The following is a 20,232-nucleotide window of genomic DNA, read 5'->3' on the forward strand; positions in this document are numbered from 1 at the left end:
TAATTATTTTAAAAATGTGCTCGCCAGGACCTTGTTGAGTCTCACGGAATCAGCCATAACAACTGATCTTCAAAGCATCGACTCACTGCTACAACAATGCCTAGAGACTCTAGGATCCCAACGAGGGCCTCGGTGTGCTAGACACCAGACAACTGAGTTGGCCCTTCTCTTGGCAGTGAGCAGTAGTCAAGACTGAAGTTTATAACTCAGAATTTCTTCTTCATAGCTCATACATCAAATTGTTAAACCAATCCATACTCTTTGTTACCTGAAGTGTGAAGGGCAGTATGTGTGCCTTGCTAAACATTATCATACAGTCCTGCAAATCATTTTTTTAAAGGAAAGATCACTTATCAATGTAATTTCATTTTAGTTCACCAGGTAGGTTTTGTTTATATGCAGAGATGGGCAAAAATTGAGCCCAACATTTTGCCTTTCACACATTCTCCATTTTATCTGATCCCAGTGGTGAAGATAGCATACTTAAATATGTATTTTGGGAATATAAGTTTGCATAGTCGGAGAACATTGATTTAAGCTACATAAAGTGAGACAGGAAGAAAATTGAATCAATTTACAAAACAAGAAATTGTCATTTTGGTTGAGCGGAAAGGATGCCTAATGGCCCATTTCTTTCTCGGCTTTTACCATAACAAAACAAATCACCGCTGGCAATAACTCCGGTTCTTGAACTGCGTTATGATTCCAGTTCTCTTTCACAACTTATTCTTACTACGGAAAAACAAACAACCAGAAAACGTTGACTCTCCCATGGTAATTTCTGCTGTTGTCATTTGTCGTTATGGACATTTGAAAGTTCTCTTCAGTTTTGCGGCCAGGGGCAAAGATGAAAATGGGAATTAGCACACATCATTTATGTGTGGAAATGATAAAAAGCTGGACAAGACCAGGATCTGATCTTTACAAACATTCTGATCCAGACTTGTGCCTTACATTACTTGTTCTGGTGAAAATTATACTTCACTGTAAACTCAGGTTGACAGAGCTTCAGAAAGGCTGGCATCCCTTACATAGTGTCTGTTATGTGAGCACCACGCTACTGGGAACATGGTAGCATCTATTTCCAAAGATAAATACCCTTCACGTATATACAAAACTGTCCAAAAGTGTATTTCTTTGCAATCAAAATTTAAGAGAAGACAGAAACTTCAACTTACTACTTTTGTAAATTATATACAAAGACATAGAAAAACATAAGGTTTTAAAATTTCTTTGATGACAAATGGAAATCATAAAAGTGCAAGGGCACTTCAAAAAGCTCAAAGAAAATTCTCTGAAAAACATTACTCTTGTATTTCAATATCTTTTGTTTCTAATGCCTTTTTTTTTTTTTTTTTTTTGCAGACCTCTTGAAATGCCCTTGTACTCTGGATGGTAATGCTTACCTCAGTGTGAAAATCGAAATTAAATGACAAAACAGCTTCGCTATAAACTTGTATGAAGGAAGGAGAGATATTTATTGTTTCTTTCATAAATCAAATCATTGCATATTAAGGTGCAAAAGCATCTACTGAAATTTTTCAGGAAACATTTTCTTTGATTTGCATCTAATATAATTCACCCTGTGTGTGTGTGTGCGTGTATTTTACCATTAGAGTGTAAGAGCAAAACTGACACACAAGCCAACACTCTGTGCACGCACAGAACACAGATGTCTGTGTTTTATTATAATTCAACCAAAATATACATTTAACAAGTTCTAACAGTTTTATACAAGACTGCATTTACTTCGAAATAGCAAAACTACAAATTCTAACTTTATGGCCAGTCACTCCCAGTACAACAATTAAATTATGTAATTAATTATGGCTTCTAATAGATTTTCGTCCTTTCCCCAGAAATCATTTAGCTTAATCTTAGTACAAATACATTTGTTTTTTACAAATATTTAAAGGAAATATATGTCATGTACCTACTCCTCTCTGTGTACTTTCAATTCATAGAATTTTGGAATTTTAGATTTTTTTTAACCTCACAGGCAAGTGGAACTATTTACATATTTTGTTCATTCGGCTGTGAGAAAAATATACCTATTACATGTTTTTCAACTGTTACTTGCAAAAAGCTAGTCTATACCAATATATTTTCAAAGACAAATGCCATATTTCAGAAAGAGGCTATGTCAGTTTTTATTTTCATTCATATTCAAGTACATGTAAAATGCATCTTATTTTTAAGAAATTTACCATGTCATAAATACTATTGGATTTTTTCTATAAAAATCTGGGTGACATCAATTTGTCTTTAGTAATTCCATTCTGATCATATTGAAATTCAGGTACTATTGTCAACTTCTAGTTAAGTCTGCTAACTTTAGCAGGAACCGAGGTAATGGTATATGAAGAACCAAAATGGGAAAGAAAGGCAAAATTCAGAAGCCAGTTTCGTAGCCAGCACATTGCAAATGAGCGTTACCATAGCCAACAGAATGATGACAGTGACACTTGGCATCAGTCATAGCCCTTGCACTACTGCTGTGGCTTTTGAAAATTACTACATTTGGGTTATGTGCTATTTTTCCATTTCTTGAGTTATTTTGTTTTGAGTTCTTTAAGAAAAATGTTCTGCATAAATTAATTTCTTAGACTATCCATTTCTAAACAAACTCTTCAAATTCTTGATAAATTGAATGTAAATGAATGCAGACAGGCGGGATTCCATTGAGCAGCAGAAATAGCTGGAATGAAATGCAGGCGAGAACACACAAGGAAGTCAAAAGACATATGTACTGAAGACTAGAGAGAAAAATATGAAACCAAGAATAAACAGACATTTTAAGACCCTTTCCAGAGAGAACTGATTTCTTACCATATTTGAAACTCTTAACTATGAGTTGATTCTTCATTATTTCAAAGAAATTTTGGTAAAATTTTCAGTGGCGAAACAGAACAGATTGTGTTTGCAGACTTAATATAGTCACACTACTCTTCTAAGCATTCTAGAGAATTAAGTCTTAAAACTTAAGCGCTATTTAGATGCCCCTGTCTTTAGAAAAACACATAAATCTTTGCCCCATAATTTTTACATAAAAATTTATTAAATATTTCAAATATTTCAATTAACATAATTTTATATGCAAAGCAGCCACAGTTTTAGGCATAAAAGAGGTCACACAAATTTTGCCCAATGAACTATTATTAAAAAGATTTTAAAAATGGGTAGGCCATCTATATGTGGATGAAAATAAAGTTGATCATTTCACAAAGCAATCTGAACTTTTGTACCCTATATACTTTGTCCAAAGCTATTCATATTTTAATCAGTACTGCCAGATACACAGTTATTTGGAATTTTTCTTTTCAAAAATGAAACCTGTTTCCATGTATTTGGTTTGGGCTTTGCTAGGAATTCCTGGAAGACTTTATCCCAGGATACTAACAATGATCAAGACTCCAGTTACGTTGCTAGGTAGTAGTCTAATTCAGCACCCCAACTATCCTTATGCACTGAGTTTTCAAGAAGGATTTGCTCTGGTGCATGAAATATATTTCAGTTACTCCTGCACTTTTCCTTCCAATGGAGCAGCTACCAATATTCACAAGTTTGATATCTAATGAGGAAGTTCCTCCCCAGCTGTCAGTCTGACTCCTCCAAGACAGGTCAGACACCGGAATTGGATGTGGGAGGGAGAGGATGCTCTGAGCACGCAGCCAGTCACACCGACCCTGCAAGAAGCCGTCCTCCAACCACATGGTTTTCTCACAGATTTTCTTTCAAAGCATGGATGAGAAACAAGCAAGGTCTGTTATTTAGTTTTCTAAAAAGCTGTCTTCCCTGTGAGGAAGTGACTAATTTTTCATTTCACACTCTAACTGGCGTGAAAAGGCCAAACAGAGGAAGGCTGAGCGTTTGGGTTGTGGGGGAAAGGTGAGACTGTGCTTGGACAGACGGGAAACACACCATGACGACTCAGAAACAAAGCTGAGCGGGCAACCTCTCAAAGTGCTAACAAAACTGGAAAGGCTTTCTTGCTCGTGTGGGTCAGTCTAGCTTCTACACCTGTGACAGACTTCTTGATTGTTAAATTACTAAATCAATGCTACTAAATAACAGAATTATCACTTCAGAATGCAGAATCACACACAAAAAAAGGTTGTGTGAAGGAAAGTTGTCAAAGAGTTCACTTAACCCTTTCCGTTGTCAACATTTTGCACTTGTTCTGTTCAACGCACGTACGCCCCGCACCCCTCTGCTACGGCTACTTCACCCTACCTCTCTATTGTGTTTCTCCTCCCACTCAAATATAACCCAGTAGTCCAATAAGCAGGAGGGAATAAAGGCTGTAAATGGGCATAACATACAAAGTATGATAAATATTTAGAAAAAGGAGAGGAAATGCATACTGAAATATCATTGGTTATAAATAAAATGTGTTCACCCCTCCATGATCCTTTAGAAAATCTACTTTTTCTCAGGCTTTTGCTGGCAGTTTAAGTTGTTTTTTTTTTAAACCAGATGGACTACAAATTGGCAGACACTCACACCCTAGTGACAACAGATTCATTACAGAAGTGGAACTTATTTGTAGTTCTTCCTCCTTTTCATGGGGAGTTTTCCCCCAAGGCCAGAATTTATGTCTGTCTTTCCTTCCGCCTCTCAGCAGATGCCATCAACATTCTTCCCGGCAGGGTGTACTCTACATCGTGATGTAGCCCTGATTGTATTCCAACATTTCTTTCCATATCTTACTACCATATGCACTCCGCAGTCTGTCCCTGAAGAGCTTAGCATGCCACCACAAGCACTGAACTGAGCACGGACTTCTGCGAACCTGTTACTCCTCACGAGTCCTAAGGAACCCCGGGGTGGACTCCAACATCCTTCAGTAAATCAGCATTGTACAACGGATGTAAATCCTAGGGCCTGCAGGAAGTAACGCCCATCTCCAAATTCCTGCAACTGGCTCGGCAAAGGGGATGGCTCCCTGGGAAAGCTCCAGTGGATGATGGGAGCTGTTCTAATTGAGTCTTGCCTCCACTTTCTACCACAAGAAAGCCGGTTCCAGAGAGCAGGGCTATGGGGGATTTCATCTGTTCCTAAGGACCCAGCAAAGCTGCATGGGATGCACATGCAAGAGAATAAAGCACCTTAGTCCAACATCAAATGTGAGGGTTGCTTAGGTACACTCTGTACATCACTTAACTCAAAAACTCAAAACTTGTAACGTTAACAAATGCAAAGTCCCTGTTTTGAAGAGAATTCCAGCATTTTGCAGGTGCATGTTGTGTTGTTGGAAAACAGGTTCAGATGAACTGTTACCTTGACTCTCCCACATTCACCCTATGCGGTCTTAGATGATTCTTCTTGTGCCTTAGCCAAACTCCCTGGAAAGCATGGAAGAGTTAGTATAAGGGAAGTACAAAACAGAAGACAGTGTGCGTGTGCAGGTAAAGAATCGACTCTTGAAGTTCAACAGCAAGCTAGGTGGCCACAGTCCTGGGAAGCTCGTCCAGGTCGCGGTGATGTCTTCGGTTCCGTTTCTTCCTCATTTCCTGCATGTGCTTCCATTTGGGGACGGCCTTGTTCCGCTGCCTCCGCTTCTCCCGGTGCCACATCTGCTCGCAGTACTGGTCGAGGCTGAAGTTTGGGCTGCTAAGGATTTGGATGTAGTCTTTGTATCTCAACCGTGACTCAACCAACAGATCCTTGACCTTCCCCTCCTCATGCTCTGCCCTCTGGGTATTTTCCATCTGTTCATTCTCAATGACATTCAGAGTCAGTTTCACTATGGTGTGGATGAAAGTGTGTTCCTGAGCTTTGCAGTAATACATCCCAGAGTCCTTCTTCTGCAGACTTCGAATCAGTAGCCCATACTCCGTTTTGATGATCCTTTCATCAGGTTTCAACTGCAGAATTGGAAAAATGGAGGTAATAAATTAAAAACAGAGAGAGCTACAAGCACACAAAAACAGGCCACGGAGCTGAGCTGAAACTGAGAGATAGATTCCAAGTCTCTCTGTCATCAAGCGTTATATTGTCAGCCATAGTTGAAGAGGGCGAACAAATCTATTGACAGTCATGGTCCCAAACCATGGTTTTTCACATACAAAATTTTTTACAATTTTTTCTTTTTAGCCTAGACTTGAGGATAGAGTTAACTTTTCTCCCGGTGCACAGAGAAGAGTGAAAAAGCTGAGAAGTGAAGATGAAAACAGGAGACTCTACTCTGAACTTCATTGCAGAGGCTTCAGTGACTAACTGGCATGCTAGGGTCACAGATCGACATTGCGTTTTCAGAGGCAGAATGCAAAAGTCACAGTCATTGTGCACAAAAGGAGCACTAGAGCATGCTATCAGCTGAACCTGGGAAGAGAACAAAGGACCTGTCTCTGTTTTCTGGGTTTCACCAAATGCATGGTCTGAAAGGCAGATGGAACCCGTAAGCAGTGACTTGTTAAAAGCCAAGTGGAAAGGCGTCGACCCAGCACCGTAACAGCAGGACCATCATCAGATTAGCAACATTTAAAGCTGAATTTCCCTTTTGACTTTGGATTGAATCTTGATACTGAGAGTACATATGATACATCAGACTGTGTCATTTGTGGAAATGTTTGCCATACCTCGGGATAGCGTAACAAGGCAGTTTGATTCCAAGTGTGAGAAAGCAAAAGAAACAGAAAGAATCAGCTCTGAAACATGATGCTCTTTGGTCTTTGAAGCATGGTATTCAAATAATCAGCTTGCCTGGACCACAAACTGGTATGAACAGGGACACGATCTCCAGTCACACTGGAGGCAGGCTGACCCACAGCACAGCCCTAGCCAATGCGGCATGTTGAGAGGCTGGGCATTCGGCAGAACCACAACAGAGTAACAAAGACGTCTGGAAAATTTCCCAGTTTACACATCTGTCCTTGCATGGTGGACTTTGAGCTGATGGAAATCAAGGAGGCCTAGAAGAAGGCTAAATTAAATTTATTCATAGTGGGTGGACTACATTCGGCATCTCTATGTGGAAAATATGTAGGGAAAAAAATCCCTCTGACTCTGGAAATATGAGAAAAGGAAAAGAAACATCGCTGGCATCGGGCCCAGTTAACTAGCAAGTCTATAGTGAGCCACCCTGTGGGCCACCCGGTGGGCCAGGGCAGTGCAGCTGGCAGGGCTCTCCGGCAGGCCACTTGCAGGTCACACAGCTCAGAGGCCCAGTGCATGGGGCAGCGTGCGCTCCAGGCCGCCTCTGCCCGGCACTGAGGCCACACCAACAGGGAAGGGTCTGTCTGTCCCTTTGGTCAGCTGGATGCAGTGCAGTTTTCTTTCCTGATGGGCTTATTCCAAATGGTGAGGCATCTTTAAACAGTGGTGTGCTAGATACAGACCTTGAATTCATTCTCGGCAACTCCTGGGGTTCCTCATGCCTATAGAATATTTTGATTTGAATTGCTGAACTTCTGGAGGGCCAATCGTTACATGAAAATGGTATTCTCAAACTGAACACACTTTGTTTTTCTTTTTTTACACTTTAAACACACTTCATTAAGAATGATTTCAGTAGGTCTCAGGCATCCAAGCACTGCTTTCCTGGCCTGAACCTGCCCGGCCTCCTAGCATGACTCATTCATCTTCCCATCATCCTCCCATCTCCCAGGATGGCCGAGCGGCATACGGTGCATTGGGGGGATTAGGCATAAATCTCTTTGAAGATTCCAGGGTGCGGCAGCCTGAGCCACATCACAGACTAACACCATTGTGCCTCGGAGGTAAGGCTCTCAAGCTTCCACCTCTGAAATTCTCCTGCCAGAAGCGGCCCGAGGCGGCCAGCATGCTGATCAAAGTGGACACTTTCTGCCCCAGTTCAGGGCTAGGTTTTCTTCACATAACTGCTGTCCTTGGTGACGTCTGGACCGCGTTTCATGCTGCTAGAGCCTGTCACAGCTCCTCTTCCATTGTTCACTCTAACCTTCCGGCAGGGGAAATGACAACCTCAGGGTCATGATTTGGGCTATCCTTGTTTATGTTCTTTTGCCCAGAGGTCTTGTCCCTCCCCTCGCTCTCTGCTCACTCCGGCTCCGTCCCTACAGGGCTCAGAATTTCATAAACACCTGGCAATTCATTACTCAGTCATGATCTTTCACCTTCCCTTTTTTCACGGAATGCTCAATTTGGTTCTTGGTGCTTGACCTATAGGTTTAAAACATTCTAAAAGTTGCTTTGAAAAATATTTGGCTTTCTGGATTTTCCTAATGTCTACTAGAATATTTAACCAATTTTTTGACCTCCTGAAATTACAAAAGCATGCCTTCAGTAAAACAGAATCCGTAAGAAAATGCTTTGAATTGCCATATTTTCCCCAGGAATTTTGCAATTTAGAGATAATGATCTTTGCCCAGATATTAAGTTTGCTGACCATTTTCACACTCTGCATTCTCATCCTTCCTCATGCTTTCATTTAGAACATGTGAGGCGCATCTCTCCACAGTGAAACAGAAACGCAGTCACTTTAGAAAAGCCTCTCCTCTGTGCAGGGTACTGTCACCCCGGCCGTGGACCGAGACCCAGAGACACTTCCTCAGGACTGATACGTAAAGATGGCCCAACCTTACAACTCAGAATCATGCTTGCCTGTGGGTTGACTATTCACTGTCCTGAGGTGGGTGACTATAATGTACTTGGCATTATTAAATGGACAGCTTTAGGGAAGGCCATTTGTTTTAAACAAGAAGAGAAGCATTGAAGGAACAGAGGCCACTCAAGTACTAAATAGCAGGTAAAGGTCAGGGACTTCATCTTCAAAAGCATTCACCTGCCAGTGCTTTCATGGTTAACGCAATGCATATGTCTTGGGAGAGTTCAAGAGTATCTCCTTTCTCCAAGATCAGAAAATGCTACTGGGGGGAAAATTAGGATTACCTAAAGCACAGAGTCTCCACCACGAAAAAAAAATGTCTATAAAACAGTGCTAAAATTTCTTCTGTGTTCAATATGAAGCACATTGAAATTAGAAACTTTTCTAACTCAACATGGGAGAAAAGAGGTCAGAGTTGAATCATTTGTATGCATGGTTGCTTTTAGTTTCTCAGAAGACACTGACATATTGTATATAAGGTATGTCTTAATGTACCACTAAATCAATAATGAACGTTTTCAGCAAAATATTAGAAAAAAACTTACTAAAAATAATGCTGAAGTGTTTAGCTCCATATTATTTAAAAATCCTATTTATGCATTAGAAGCACTAAATTAACTTTTGAGTAAATGTAAAATGTAAAGATTTAATATTAGAAAATTCCAAAAGTGGAACATATACACACAAATATATATATATATATATATATATATATATATATATATATATATATATATGAGTTCTCTACGAATAGTAGCTAAGAAATTGCAGAGCTCTAAACTAATAGATTTTTCCCAAGTAAGACACAAAATGTTTGAAAGAAAGGAAGTTTTAGAAGCATAAACTAAGAAAACCATAACACAAAAATACTTGTAATGTGTGTGACATTAAATTAATGTCAATGCTATACACATAGCTTGTTAAAAAGCATTTTTAAATGAGCTTGTCAGTGCAAACTAGGCAAATGGCAGGCACTACAATCCACCAACTACAACTGAACTCAACATCTAAGAAACAAGAGAGGCTGCATTCACATAATACCCCTCAAAGAACAAATATTACCACTTCATTCTTCATCAAAGTAATAGGCACTTTCTTAAATTATGCTGCACAGTTTTGCCTCAGGAATTCAGAACACTGTAACTGTGATTTTGATGGGGAATTTGTAATAAACTAGAAACTAAAAGAAGAGTATCTTTATTTCACTTAATGTGATTTCTACAAATTTGTCCTAAAAGCAGAGTTGGAAAAGTCAAGAAGAGCTTTAGATATGGAAAAATGTGTTGCTTTTCTCTTAAGAGAGAACAATAACTATTGATATTGAATACTCACGAATATCCACGGCATCACAGCGAGATGGGGGGAGGTGAGAAAGTATGTTACACTGAATGGTAAAGGCAAAAGCTCGCAGTCCCACAGCTGGCGAGCAAAAAGCTGGGCCAGACATCAAAACGTAAGCCACCTCATCTACACCCTGTGTCCTCAGGGCTCTTCTTTATAGGTTGCTGTAAATCTAAAACCATGTGTATTGTTTTAATAGTAAAAAGGACAAGTTCTACCAATGGAAAAATGAAAATGTTTGAAGACATTTTGAAATCTTAACATCCTCAGAGAAAAGTTGGTTTCAGTAAATGCCATAAGGCATTGCCTATTTCATTCATTCAGATCTCAAAAGTTCAATCGGAGCACAGGGACTCCCGATTGACTCGATTAACTCGCTGGTTACAGCATAAACATCATCAATTTTGAGAATAGCTTTATAAGAAAGTCACCAGATGACTGACTCATGACCTCCCCAGCAGCACCCAACTGTGAAACAGCCCAGTAAGGAAATGTTCTCTGGGCAGCAAGTGAGCTGGTGACAGCCTCTATGCCCAGGGGATAATGGTCCTTCCCTCCAGCTTGCTGGAAGTGGAGGAAAGATTTCAGACCATGACCTCATGGGTGAGGTGCAGGAGGCATCCTGCTGGGAAACACTTCACATGGAGTCTCAATGCTGGCCTTTCATGAGCTCTGAAACACTGTGTGCCCTGGGCAATGGGGAACTGCCCCTCTGCAAAGACAGATGGAAATGCCACTTGAAATATTATAACCAAGATATTTTTCAGCAAAATTCAATCAATACACCATTTCTGCTCCATTGAGTTTCATGGAGCATGGTACCATCACGACTCTGATAGACTGTTAAAAGGAACATGAAAGCAATGTGCAGCACTTTCAGAACAACAAAATAAGTGATCGCAAATGATTACAGGCAAATGACAGATTCTGTAACTGGGAGACCAACCTAAACAGAGCAACACATTGAGGGGAAAAAGTCAAGAAAATAACCAGGGAGAAAAAAAAAGTATTAAAGAACTATTTTAAATTAGAACCAACTGTCAATCATTAGTAGGTATAAAATTGAAAATTCTAGCTTAGTGCCGTCAAAGTACATTAAAAAATCATCTATATTGAAATAACTCAGATAGCACTCCTGTAATTTTTCCAGGATAAAAGTAAATGTCTTACATTTTGAAATTAAATGATTACTTCTTTATCAGATAATATTCCAATACATGTATATAAATGTATATAAATACATGTATGTAAAAACAGGACCCTTAAAATAGTACATAAACATAAACCTGCATAATTTCATAATTTATCAGTGTTGGTAATGATTAATAAACAGCACTAGATCAGAGAAATCAGCCATAATAAAAATAAAATCATTCCCCTTAGTAGTAAATAAGTAAACAGCCAACATCATGATAGATACAGCAAATTTTACATAGAGAATGAGGTTGACTTCTTTATGTAACAGTAGAACTCTATCTAAACCAATGGCTTAAGATAAAATTTCATTGCTCTATTTAAAGTTTTCTCCACCTCAGCAGTAGTGACACTGGGGCCAGGCAATTCTTCATTGTGAGGGATTGAGTGCTATGTGGTGTTTAATTCTGTCTCTGACCTCTACCAACCAGTTACCAGCAGCAGAATCTACTTACCTACCCACCCACAAAGCTGTGATGGCCAAAATGTCTCCAGACTTTGCTGAGCGTCAGCACTAGGGGAGCAGGGTTGCCTGGGGTTGAGCTCTCCAATTCCATAGTAACGCTTGACTGATTACATTCACTGTTTTAAATGTTTATAGACTTGTCATGGGGCTGGAGTTTTAGACAAATCTAGTGCACTTACTTACATGACAAAGAAATGGTGAGCTAGAGAAGTTACAACCTGTGCAGGACTCCTTGGCAGTCAGGCCACAGTCAGAATCAGCATATTCTGAACAGCCCTATTTCCTATTCCACATGGCCTCACTGACACAGGATTTCCATAACTTTACAATGTATTTCACGGTTGTGAGAGCTTCTGCTTTGAAATTCTGCCTCCTCATCTTCACAGTAACATTGAAATTTATTTTGTTCACTTTAGAAACTTCTGGCACCCACTTACTTCGAGATGAAACCAAGGGTCTCTGGTCCTTGTTTCAACTTAAGTCATCTAATTCTCAACTGCGAGTTCTTTTCATTACCCATTCCCATGCTCTGACCATTAATACTTGGAATTTTAGAACTTTGCTCTGAGCATCACTCATTTCTCTTTTGCAAGCTCTATAAATAAATTTTATTCCATGAGATTCAGATAATACCAATTTAGGATTTCTCAGATTACTAAGAGCAGTAACATATTACAGCTGTGTATCTCACAGATGTCCGTAATATGTTTTCATCGTGTATGTGTATGTTAGAAAAACAAGAAGAAGCTAAAAGCATAGGGTGTCCACAGTAGCTTTCTTTCTGCTTAATTAATTTTTACAAATTTATTTGACAGAGCAACCAAGAAAAGGGAAGAAATGGAGACAGAGACATCTTTCATGCACTGGTTCAATTTTCCAAATGGTCACAACAGTCAAGACAGGGTCAGGCCACCATCAAGAGCCTGGAAGAGGGAGTCATCAGAATGGAAGGAAGTATACACACACTACACACCTGTTAAAAGTTTAATGGACACAATATATACAGAACTAAAGAAACTCAACAAAAAACAAACCAGTTAAAAATGAAGCAAAGGATTTGAGCAGGCACTATTCAAACGATGAAATACAAATGGCCAACAGGCCAGTGAAGAAATGCTGTAGATTACTGGCCACAAGGAAAACACAAATAAAACACAGTGAGTTTTCACCTCACCCCAGTAAGTGTGGCTACCACCCAAAAATCAAAAAACAACAAATACCAGAAAGGATGTGGAGAAAAGGGTACCTTAATATTCTATTTGTAAGAATGTAAACCAGTACAACCATTACAAAAGACATAAGGAGAGTCTTCAGAAATCCAAAAATTGATCTACCATATGACCCAGTCATTCCACTTGTAGGAACTTATCCAAAGGAAATGAAATGTGCCTATTTATGAGTTACCTGTACTTTCAGACTTATAACAGATCAATTCACAATAGCTAAGATATTGAGCCAACCCAGATGCCCATCATTTGATGACTAGGTAAAGAAAATGTATATAATACATAATGGAATACTCTTCAGTCTTACAGAAACAATAAAATCCTACCATTAGCGAGAAAATTGGTTTCCTGCAGGACATGATATCTAGTGAAGTAGGCCAGACAAAATCACAAAAGCCACATGCCTTCTCTGACCAACAGTAGCCAGAATGTATCGAATAACAAATACTTAATATTCATGAGTGAAACTAACATAATGTAATTATAGTTTACAGCCCTTGTTTATACTCTTATCGAACAGTGCTCTATTTCTTCGTTGTTTAATTCTTGATTCAGTAGAGATTAAACTGTGGGCATAGAGTAAGTTTAAAATGTTATCATTAAAATTAAGGGAAAAGTGAAGGAAAAAGAAGGGAAACCTCAAAAGATTCTTAGAAGTATTAACATATTCTTATGATTCTATCTATGAGCCACATGACATCTGTTCTCTTTGTATTAACATCTGTGTGTGTCCAATATTTTAAATATAAACCAGCATGCCTTATTTTAAAGCCTAAATTGAATATAATGTGAGTTAAAATTTTGCCATTTGGATACTCTGCGGAGAAAGTTATTATGCTTCTCCTGATTAGGAAACTGTTCTTAAAAATGTGGTTCCATGAGAACTTAAAATTTTGAAAAAAAATTCATCCAATTTGTTTGAGAAATACTCAGATCCATTTTTTAAGACATTCATATTAAATTGGCCTATTCTTATCTCAAATGAATTTTGGTGCTCATGAGCATAAATTATTATTTCCTTTTTATCAAAGAATAATGATAGCATCATATACTATTAGAAGTTGAGCATCCCTCATCACCAAAACCCAGACTTAAGTTTAACATTCTCTCAGGTGGATATTCCTTGAGGGCTTACCTCCTCTCGATGCTCGTCTCCTGACCGCTGGATATACCACTTAATGGATGCTTGTTGGGATTTAGGTATACATTCCAGAAAAGTTGAATTAAATTCAATGCCAAAAATCACCTTTTCATCAGCAGTTTCATGACTAATGCCTGGAAAGCAAACATGGAATAGGAGATTAACCTTGACCTGGTTTTAAAAGCAAGGGGAAAATAGCCTGATTTAGAACAGATGCTATGGGGAAGGAATCGCACACATTATTAAAGAGAAAGGAAATTCATGTAATAATATTGTTACTTAAGAGTCAGAGATTACCCAATAGGTAGATTTTTAAAGCTGTCTACCTGTATTGTATTATTTCAGTCTTTCATCACTATGTTAACTATCTACAATTGGTTTCTTAAAAATAATTCACAAGATCTAACTGTAAACATGGACTTCCTTTAAGTTGATTAAGCGTTTTGCGTGTTTTAAGGCTTTTATTTCTTTGTTTTTATGAAGCACGGTCAACTCTGTAGGCAGTTCTGAAAGAGCAGCTGCTTTTGCTTTCAAGGAGAAAGTCGGTCATGAACTGGTTCACAGAGTTAACCAGAAAACACTTCGAAGCTGTGATGTCAACCAAGTGATAGTGGTCCACCTTGCTGATAGTAAACCGCCCTATCCATCCATCCACCACACCTTCTCTCTTTTATTCGGAGATTATTTAGGCCAGCCCGCGTTTCCCACGAGATGGTTAAAGGGATCTTAAAGAGTGGTGCTGCAGACACCTTGCTCCGTAAATCAAGGCACAAGGCACCGTCAGAAGCGCATTCCATCCGGAGCAGCCAAAGGCTGTGTCCCAGGTGTGGTATAATATCTGCAGCTCACAATGGATCAAATAAAACACAACAGTCACTCATCCTGGTACAAACATGCACTTTTTCATCAGATATTCAGATATCTCAATTCTACAGATGACCTGAGACTAGGCAGTACGGAACTTCAATGAATCCTGAAACACGAGAGAGACGCAGGTACACACGACAGATTTGTTTGCAAACCTCCTTTTAAGTTGGTTTTTATTTCCTGTACCAACAACACATGAGGTACACTGCCATCACTATGAATTTATCCAACTAGCCTTCAAAAAGCATGGATTCTACTTAAAAACTTGCCATTTGTTGACTATCACCACCAGTTCAACAGTTAAATCTTTGGTTTTGAAGTTAATAAATTTCAAAATGCACAAAAAGATCACTAGTGTCAATTGTGACAGAGAGAGACATGCATCAGCTCCGTTGGACCAGCTGCACCCGAGAACTGGTCAACTTAGTAAAAGATTAATCAGTGGAATCAGTGAAAAACAGAATCATGACTGAGCTGATTGTATGAACTCACTTCTTACAGCAGTAAAAATAGATTATGAACTAAATTCATCACGATATTAGGCTGAAAATGAATTTGCTTTGCTTCCAATTATGTTCCACTTTTGAGTAAAGTTTCTTTTAAATTTTTAAAAGTGTATATCTGCATATATGCGTTTTGTATATACTGCAATACATGTATACAACATAACACATACATCATTATGGATGACCTAATTTTAAACACTTTAAATATACAAACACTGGTGTTTTAAGATAGAACAGATCCTCATTAAATGTAAAACAAGTTGGCATATTTTAACATTCCAGAATAAAATAAAAAGAACTTTTCACGGTAAAATAGGTGGAATATTTTGTTAGACATATATACGATACATATCATTGAGTGTAAGACTAGGTCTGCTTGACATTTATGTACCCTCTTGATTTTATATCCTTATGATATAAAATCCAGTATGACTGCACTGAGCAAATGAGCAAGGAACAGAAACAAGGACCTTGGACCTGGGTTACCTGATACTGTGCAGCACACCTCTATGGTAGACGAGATTCGGGCTGTTTCCTCTCGACTCTAAGGGGGTGCTGTCCGAATGCACCCTCTTTCCTTCCATAGCACTGTAGCTGCCCTACTGTGTAAACCTTGCATCTTTAAGTCTGACAACTGATACTCCGCATGTAGATTCTCCCATTTCAGTGACTTATCTATACATGTCACAATTATTTTTTATTTTTAAAAAGTATCCGTGAGGCGAGGGCTTGGTACAGTGGTTGGGCTGCCCCTGGGCACCGGCTTCCCACACCTGGGTCGTGTTCCCCTGGCAATACCCGGGGTGGCAGCAGACGAGAGGTTAGTCCCTGGGCTGCAGCACCCTTCTGGGAGGCCTAGATCAAAGTCTGTCTTGCAAATAAAATTAAATAACTACATTTTTTAAAGATTTATTTTATTTTTATTGGAAAGTCAGATATACACGGAGGAGGAGAGACAGAGAGGAAGCTCTTCCTCCCGATGATTCACTCCCCAAGCGAGAGCAACGGCTGGAGCTGAGTCAATCCAAAGCCGGGAGCCAGGAGCTTCTTCTGGGTCTCCCACACAGGTACAGGGTCCCAAAGCTCTGGGCCGTCCTCGACTGCTTTCCCAGGTGACAAGCAGGGAGCTGGATGGGAAGTGGGGCTGCCGGGACTAGAACTGGAGACCCTATGGGATCCGAGGCATGCAACGCGAGGACTTTAACCACCATGCTATCACGCCGGGCCCAAAATAATTACATCTTTAAAAAGAATCTAGAAGGCACAGGGTGCATGGCATGCAATAACGTGGTGCCACAGCAGCAGAAGTGCACAGGATGACCTCTCTCAAAACAAAACACTGACTTCCTGATGACACTACCAGGAGTTTAATACTATCTTACCCAATACTTAAGTCCTAAGCAAATGGTTCTGCAAACCATGGGAAGTGGCTCCGGCACACCCCTGAATGCAACTCAAGAGAAGAAAACATTTCATTAGAAACTAAATAAAAACAGGCACCAATAATTGTCCATCATATTCGGCAAGAAGAAAACCGCCAGTAACTTTGACTAGGATGCACTGGATAGAGCCCAGATGGAGAACAGGAAGACAGTAACAGGTTACAGCAAACAAGGGCTGTGATGAGCTGGAGACATTTGTGTGTGTCTCGGGCAGCAGACGTGTCTGTAACACTGTAACATTTGCCAAGGAACCTCAGATTCAGAATCCCAAACCTTTGCCCTTTGCTCATTGCCAACTGCAATAGAGTTTGCTTTTCTAACTTCCATTTGCCTGCTTAGCTAAGGAGTTGTGTGAGGGAGCTCACAGGCCTAGTAGTCTGCATTTGACAAGTCCCGATCACAGAGCGTTCCTCAAGGCAAAGACCCATGGTGTGCCTTTTAGATAAAACTTCCCCAGCAGCATGGCCTAGTGGCTGAGGTCCTCGCCTTGAACGCACCGGGATCCCATATGGGTGCCGGTTCTAATCCCGGCAGCCCTGCTTCCCATCCAGCTACCTGCCTGTGGCCTGGGGAAGTGGTTGAGGATGGCCCAAAGCTTTGGAACTCTGCACCTGCGTGGGAGATCTGGAAGAAGTTCCTGGCTCCTGGCTTCAGATTGGCGCAGCACCGGCCGTTGCACTCACTTGGGGAGTGAATCATGGGAAGGAAGATGGTCCTCTCTGTCTCTCCTCTCTGTATATCTGATTTTGCCATAAAAATAAAATAAATCTTAAAAAAAAAAAGATAAAACTTGCTCATTTGAAGAGTGTCCCCATAGCCCTTGCCTCTATGCAAATAAGGTCGTGAATGTTAGAGTAATAGTGACCAATAGTTTGTTGCAGAGATAAGGTTTTATGTAAATGAGGTCATAAAAACTGTAATTCTGGTTGGCTGGTTAACTGTATAAAACCCTGCAATTCTCTGCGTCTGCGTCTCGCCCCGGGACCGAGCTAGCTCGAATAGACTGCCTTTGTGCATTTGCATCGAAGTTCGACTCTCGGGGCTTCATTTGGGGAGCTCTGGACGCGGGTGCCAGCAGCAGTGCCAGCAGCGGCAGCAGGCTTTGGCTCACCACAGCCAGAGCTGCAACAACGTCCAGCACCGCGGCTAGCTGCGGCCGAAGCCACGTCCCAGGCCCTCGGTAACACTGTCCACCAGCAGAGCCTTCATGATTTGATATTTATTTCACTTTGTTATGCTTCTTGCCTGCTCCCTCCCCTACAATGCACTTGAACATACGTTTCATGAAGGTATACTTCTTTTGTTTACTGGTGGATCTTCACATGCACGTGTGAGACAGAGCCTGGGCCGCAGCCAGGGGTGACCACTACAGCAAAAACGGGTCCCACGGAGCTAACCACATACTGCAATGGGATGGGCCAGAGACTACTCTTCAAAAGAACATGGAGTTTAACATATTTTTTCTACTTGTAGATCAAGGAAGCACTGTGAGGCCACCAGAAAATGTGGGTTATCTTCATCCCTGGTGTGGCAGTTACTACTGGTGTGACACAGAGCGGGACTTTCTAGTTTCGTGACCGTGTGGGGGTGTGTTGGTGTGTGCTGTGTGCTGAGGACAGAGCCCTGCCAACTCTCTCCCTGTTCTCACACTGTCCCCTTCTTCTGCTTATTTTACACTATTCCTTTTTTAAATAGAGCCTCCTGCGAGCTCTCTTTCTGCTAAACTCCCATATCGCTAACTGGGCCCTCTCACCTCTCCCCAAAGAGCCATCAGCTCTCCAACAGGGCTTCTCTGTGTCATGTTTTACCCAGGACAATTGTATGTATGCACAAGGAAATAACTTAGTAAATATTTACTGATAGAAGGAATACATAAATTAATAAGTGAACATGAAGTAGAGGCCACGTAAAACTTGTGTCCAATAAGTACCAACACGTTTATCAGACTTCTCTGGGAGGTCTCTTTGAGTTTACTCTAAATGTCCAAATGTTTTTGGCTATAATCTATTTTATCTCTACTTGCAGTTTTTAAACTTTACAAGGATGGATAAGGCAGTAAAAAAGAAACAAAAGCTATGGTATAGGAATTTTAAAAGACATATGAAACAAATCACAGTATAATGAAGGATCACTCACTTAGGCAGAGTGTTGATTTATAAAGTTTCCCATTGCCTTCCAAGAACATGTGCATCACAACAGTGAAATCTCCCTATTTCATAGATGTTTTCACTCACATAATAAAAAGACACACAAAGAGCAGGCTAAACATTTTAAATGCAAGGAAAAGCGTGTTCGGCCTGTACTTACTGTCTTCTATATCCCAACACTGGGTGATGGGGTCGCCATACTTCACATCCTGGCGTCTAGCTCGCCTAGGGAAAGGGGATTAAACTCATCAGAATTTCCAGTATGATCATCAGAATATGGAACAGCTTCATCTTACACCAGCTAAAGACAGATGTACGCTTGCCTCATTGCTTGATTGAAATGCAGTTCAAAATACCAATGAATCTACTGCTAAACGCCGGTTGCACTTGAATCCTAACAGAAAAAATTTTGTTTTAGCTACAAACTGGCCTAAATCTTAGTTAGTTACTATTCTTTTCTCTGATTTGGGAAATTTGCAGGATCGGTTGAAGAAAACTATAATCCAGATTGTCTCTATATCAAAAATGGGGAGAACTAATCGTACTTCTCAATCAGTAGCGAAAGTAATGTCGGAAGACCTCTAGTTGCGTCCTTAGGAGAAAGTGCAGCTAATCCGACAAACCACCCTACCAGGGAAAGGTTGCCGCAGATCTGGTTACATGATAAACAGAATCTGGAATAATGAAGACCGTTCAGGAAGATGCGTATTATAAAAAAGCAATGCATGTATTTTTGGAATTTCTGCACCAAAATAAACTTATCTTGTAATTCCATTTCCCAGGGATATTTGGAAAGGCTTTCACAGAAGGACACATTTGAAATGACAGAGCACAATTTATATTGCCTTTTCTGGTAATGATAGTAGTAGCAGTAATTAAAAATTAATATTAAGATTTCATAAGATGTCACACATTTTTCTTAAGAAAAACATTTCTATAGGGAAAAACAAACAAACTTTGATGCAGCAAAGCTAAGCATGTCTTATATTCTTTCACTATATTTTCATTGGCTTCGTCTACATTTTGTTGCCACTTCCAGGATCACAAAAGTAGTAATTAACTTTCTTCAACATCTAGCACATCCCTGAAGCAACACTGACTGGATCACCACCATGCAAGAGACTTGCTCGTCACGCACATCGTCCAGCCCACACAGACAGCATGCAGGCAAGGGACAGGACATGTCCGCAACATCACAGACAGCGGTTTGGGGAAGCATAAGAAAGACTGTGATGGACGAAGTACCTAAGGGCAAGAATGATTTCTTAACCTTGGCTTCCTCAGCAACGGGGTTAATGCATCAAACTGAAGGTTT

At 40.1% G+C, this 20,232-nt stretch overlaps 1 protein-coding gene across 1 annotated transcript in view; it reads right to left on the reverse strand.

The window, feature by feature from the left end:
- Window positions 1-5,406: 5,406 nt before the first annotated feature.
- SEMA3D (semaphorin 3D) overlaps window positions 5,407-20,232 on the reverse strand; it is a 155,161-nt gene continuing 140,335 nt past the window's right edge. Inside the window, exons 16-18 of the mRNA XM_004582271.2 lie at window positions 19,078-19,142; window positions 13,950-14,089; window positions 5,407-5,867 (exon numbers count right to left, since the gene is read on the reverse strand). Coding sequence (XP_004582328.2) covers window positions 5,442-5,867; window positions 13,950-14,089; window positions 19,078-19,142 — 631 coding nt within the window. The 3' untranslated portion in view covers window positions 5,407-5,441. The remainder of the gene's footprint in view (window positions 5,868-13,949; window positions 14,090-19,077; window positions 19,143-20,232) is intronic.

The sequence above is a fragment of the Ochotona princeps genome, chromosome 20 (genome assembly GCF_030435755.1).
Source record: "Ochotona princeps isolate mOchPri1 chromosome 20, mOchPri1.hap1, whole genome shotgun sequence".
NCBI lineage: Eukaryota > Metazoa > Chordata > Mammalia > Lagomorpha > Ochotonidae > Ochotona > Ochotona princeps.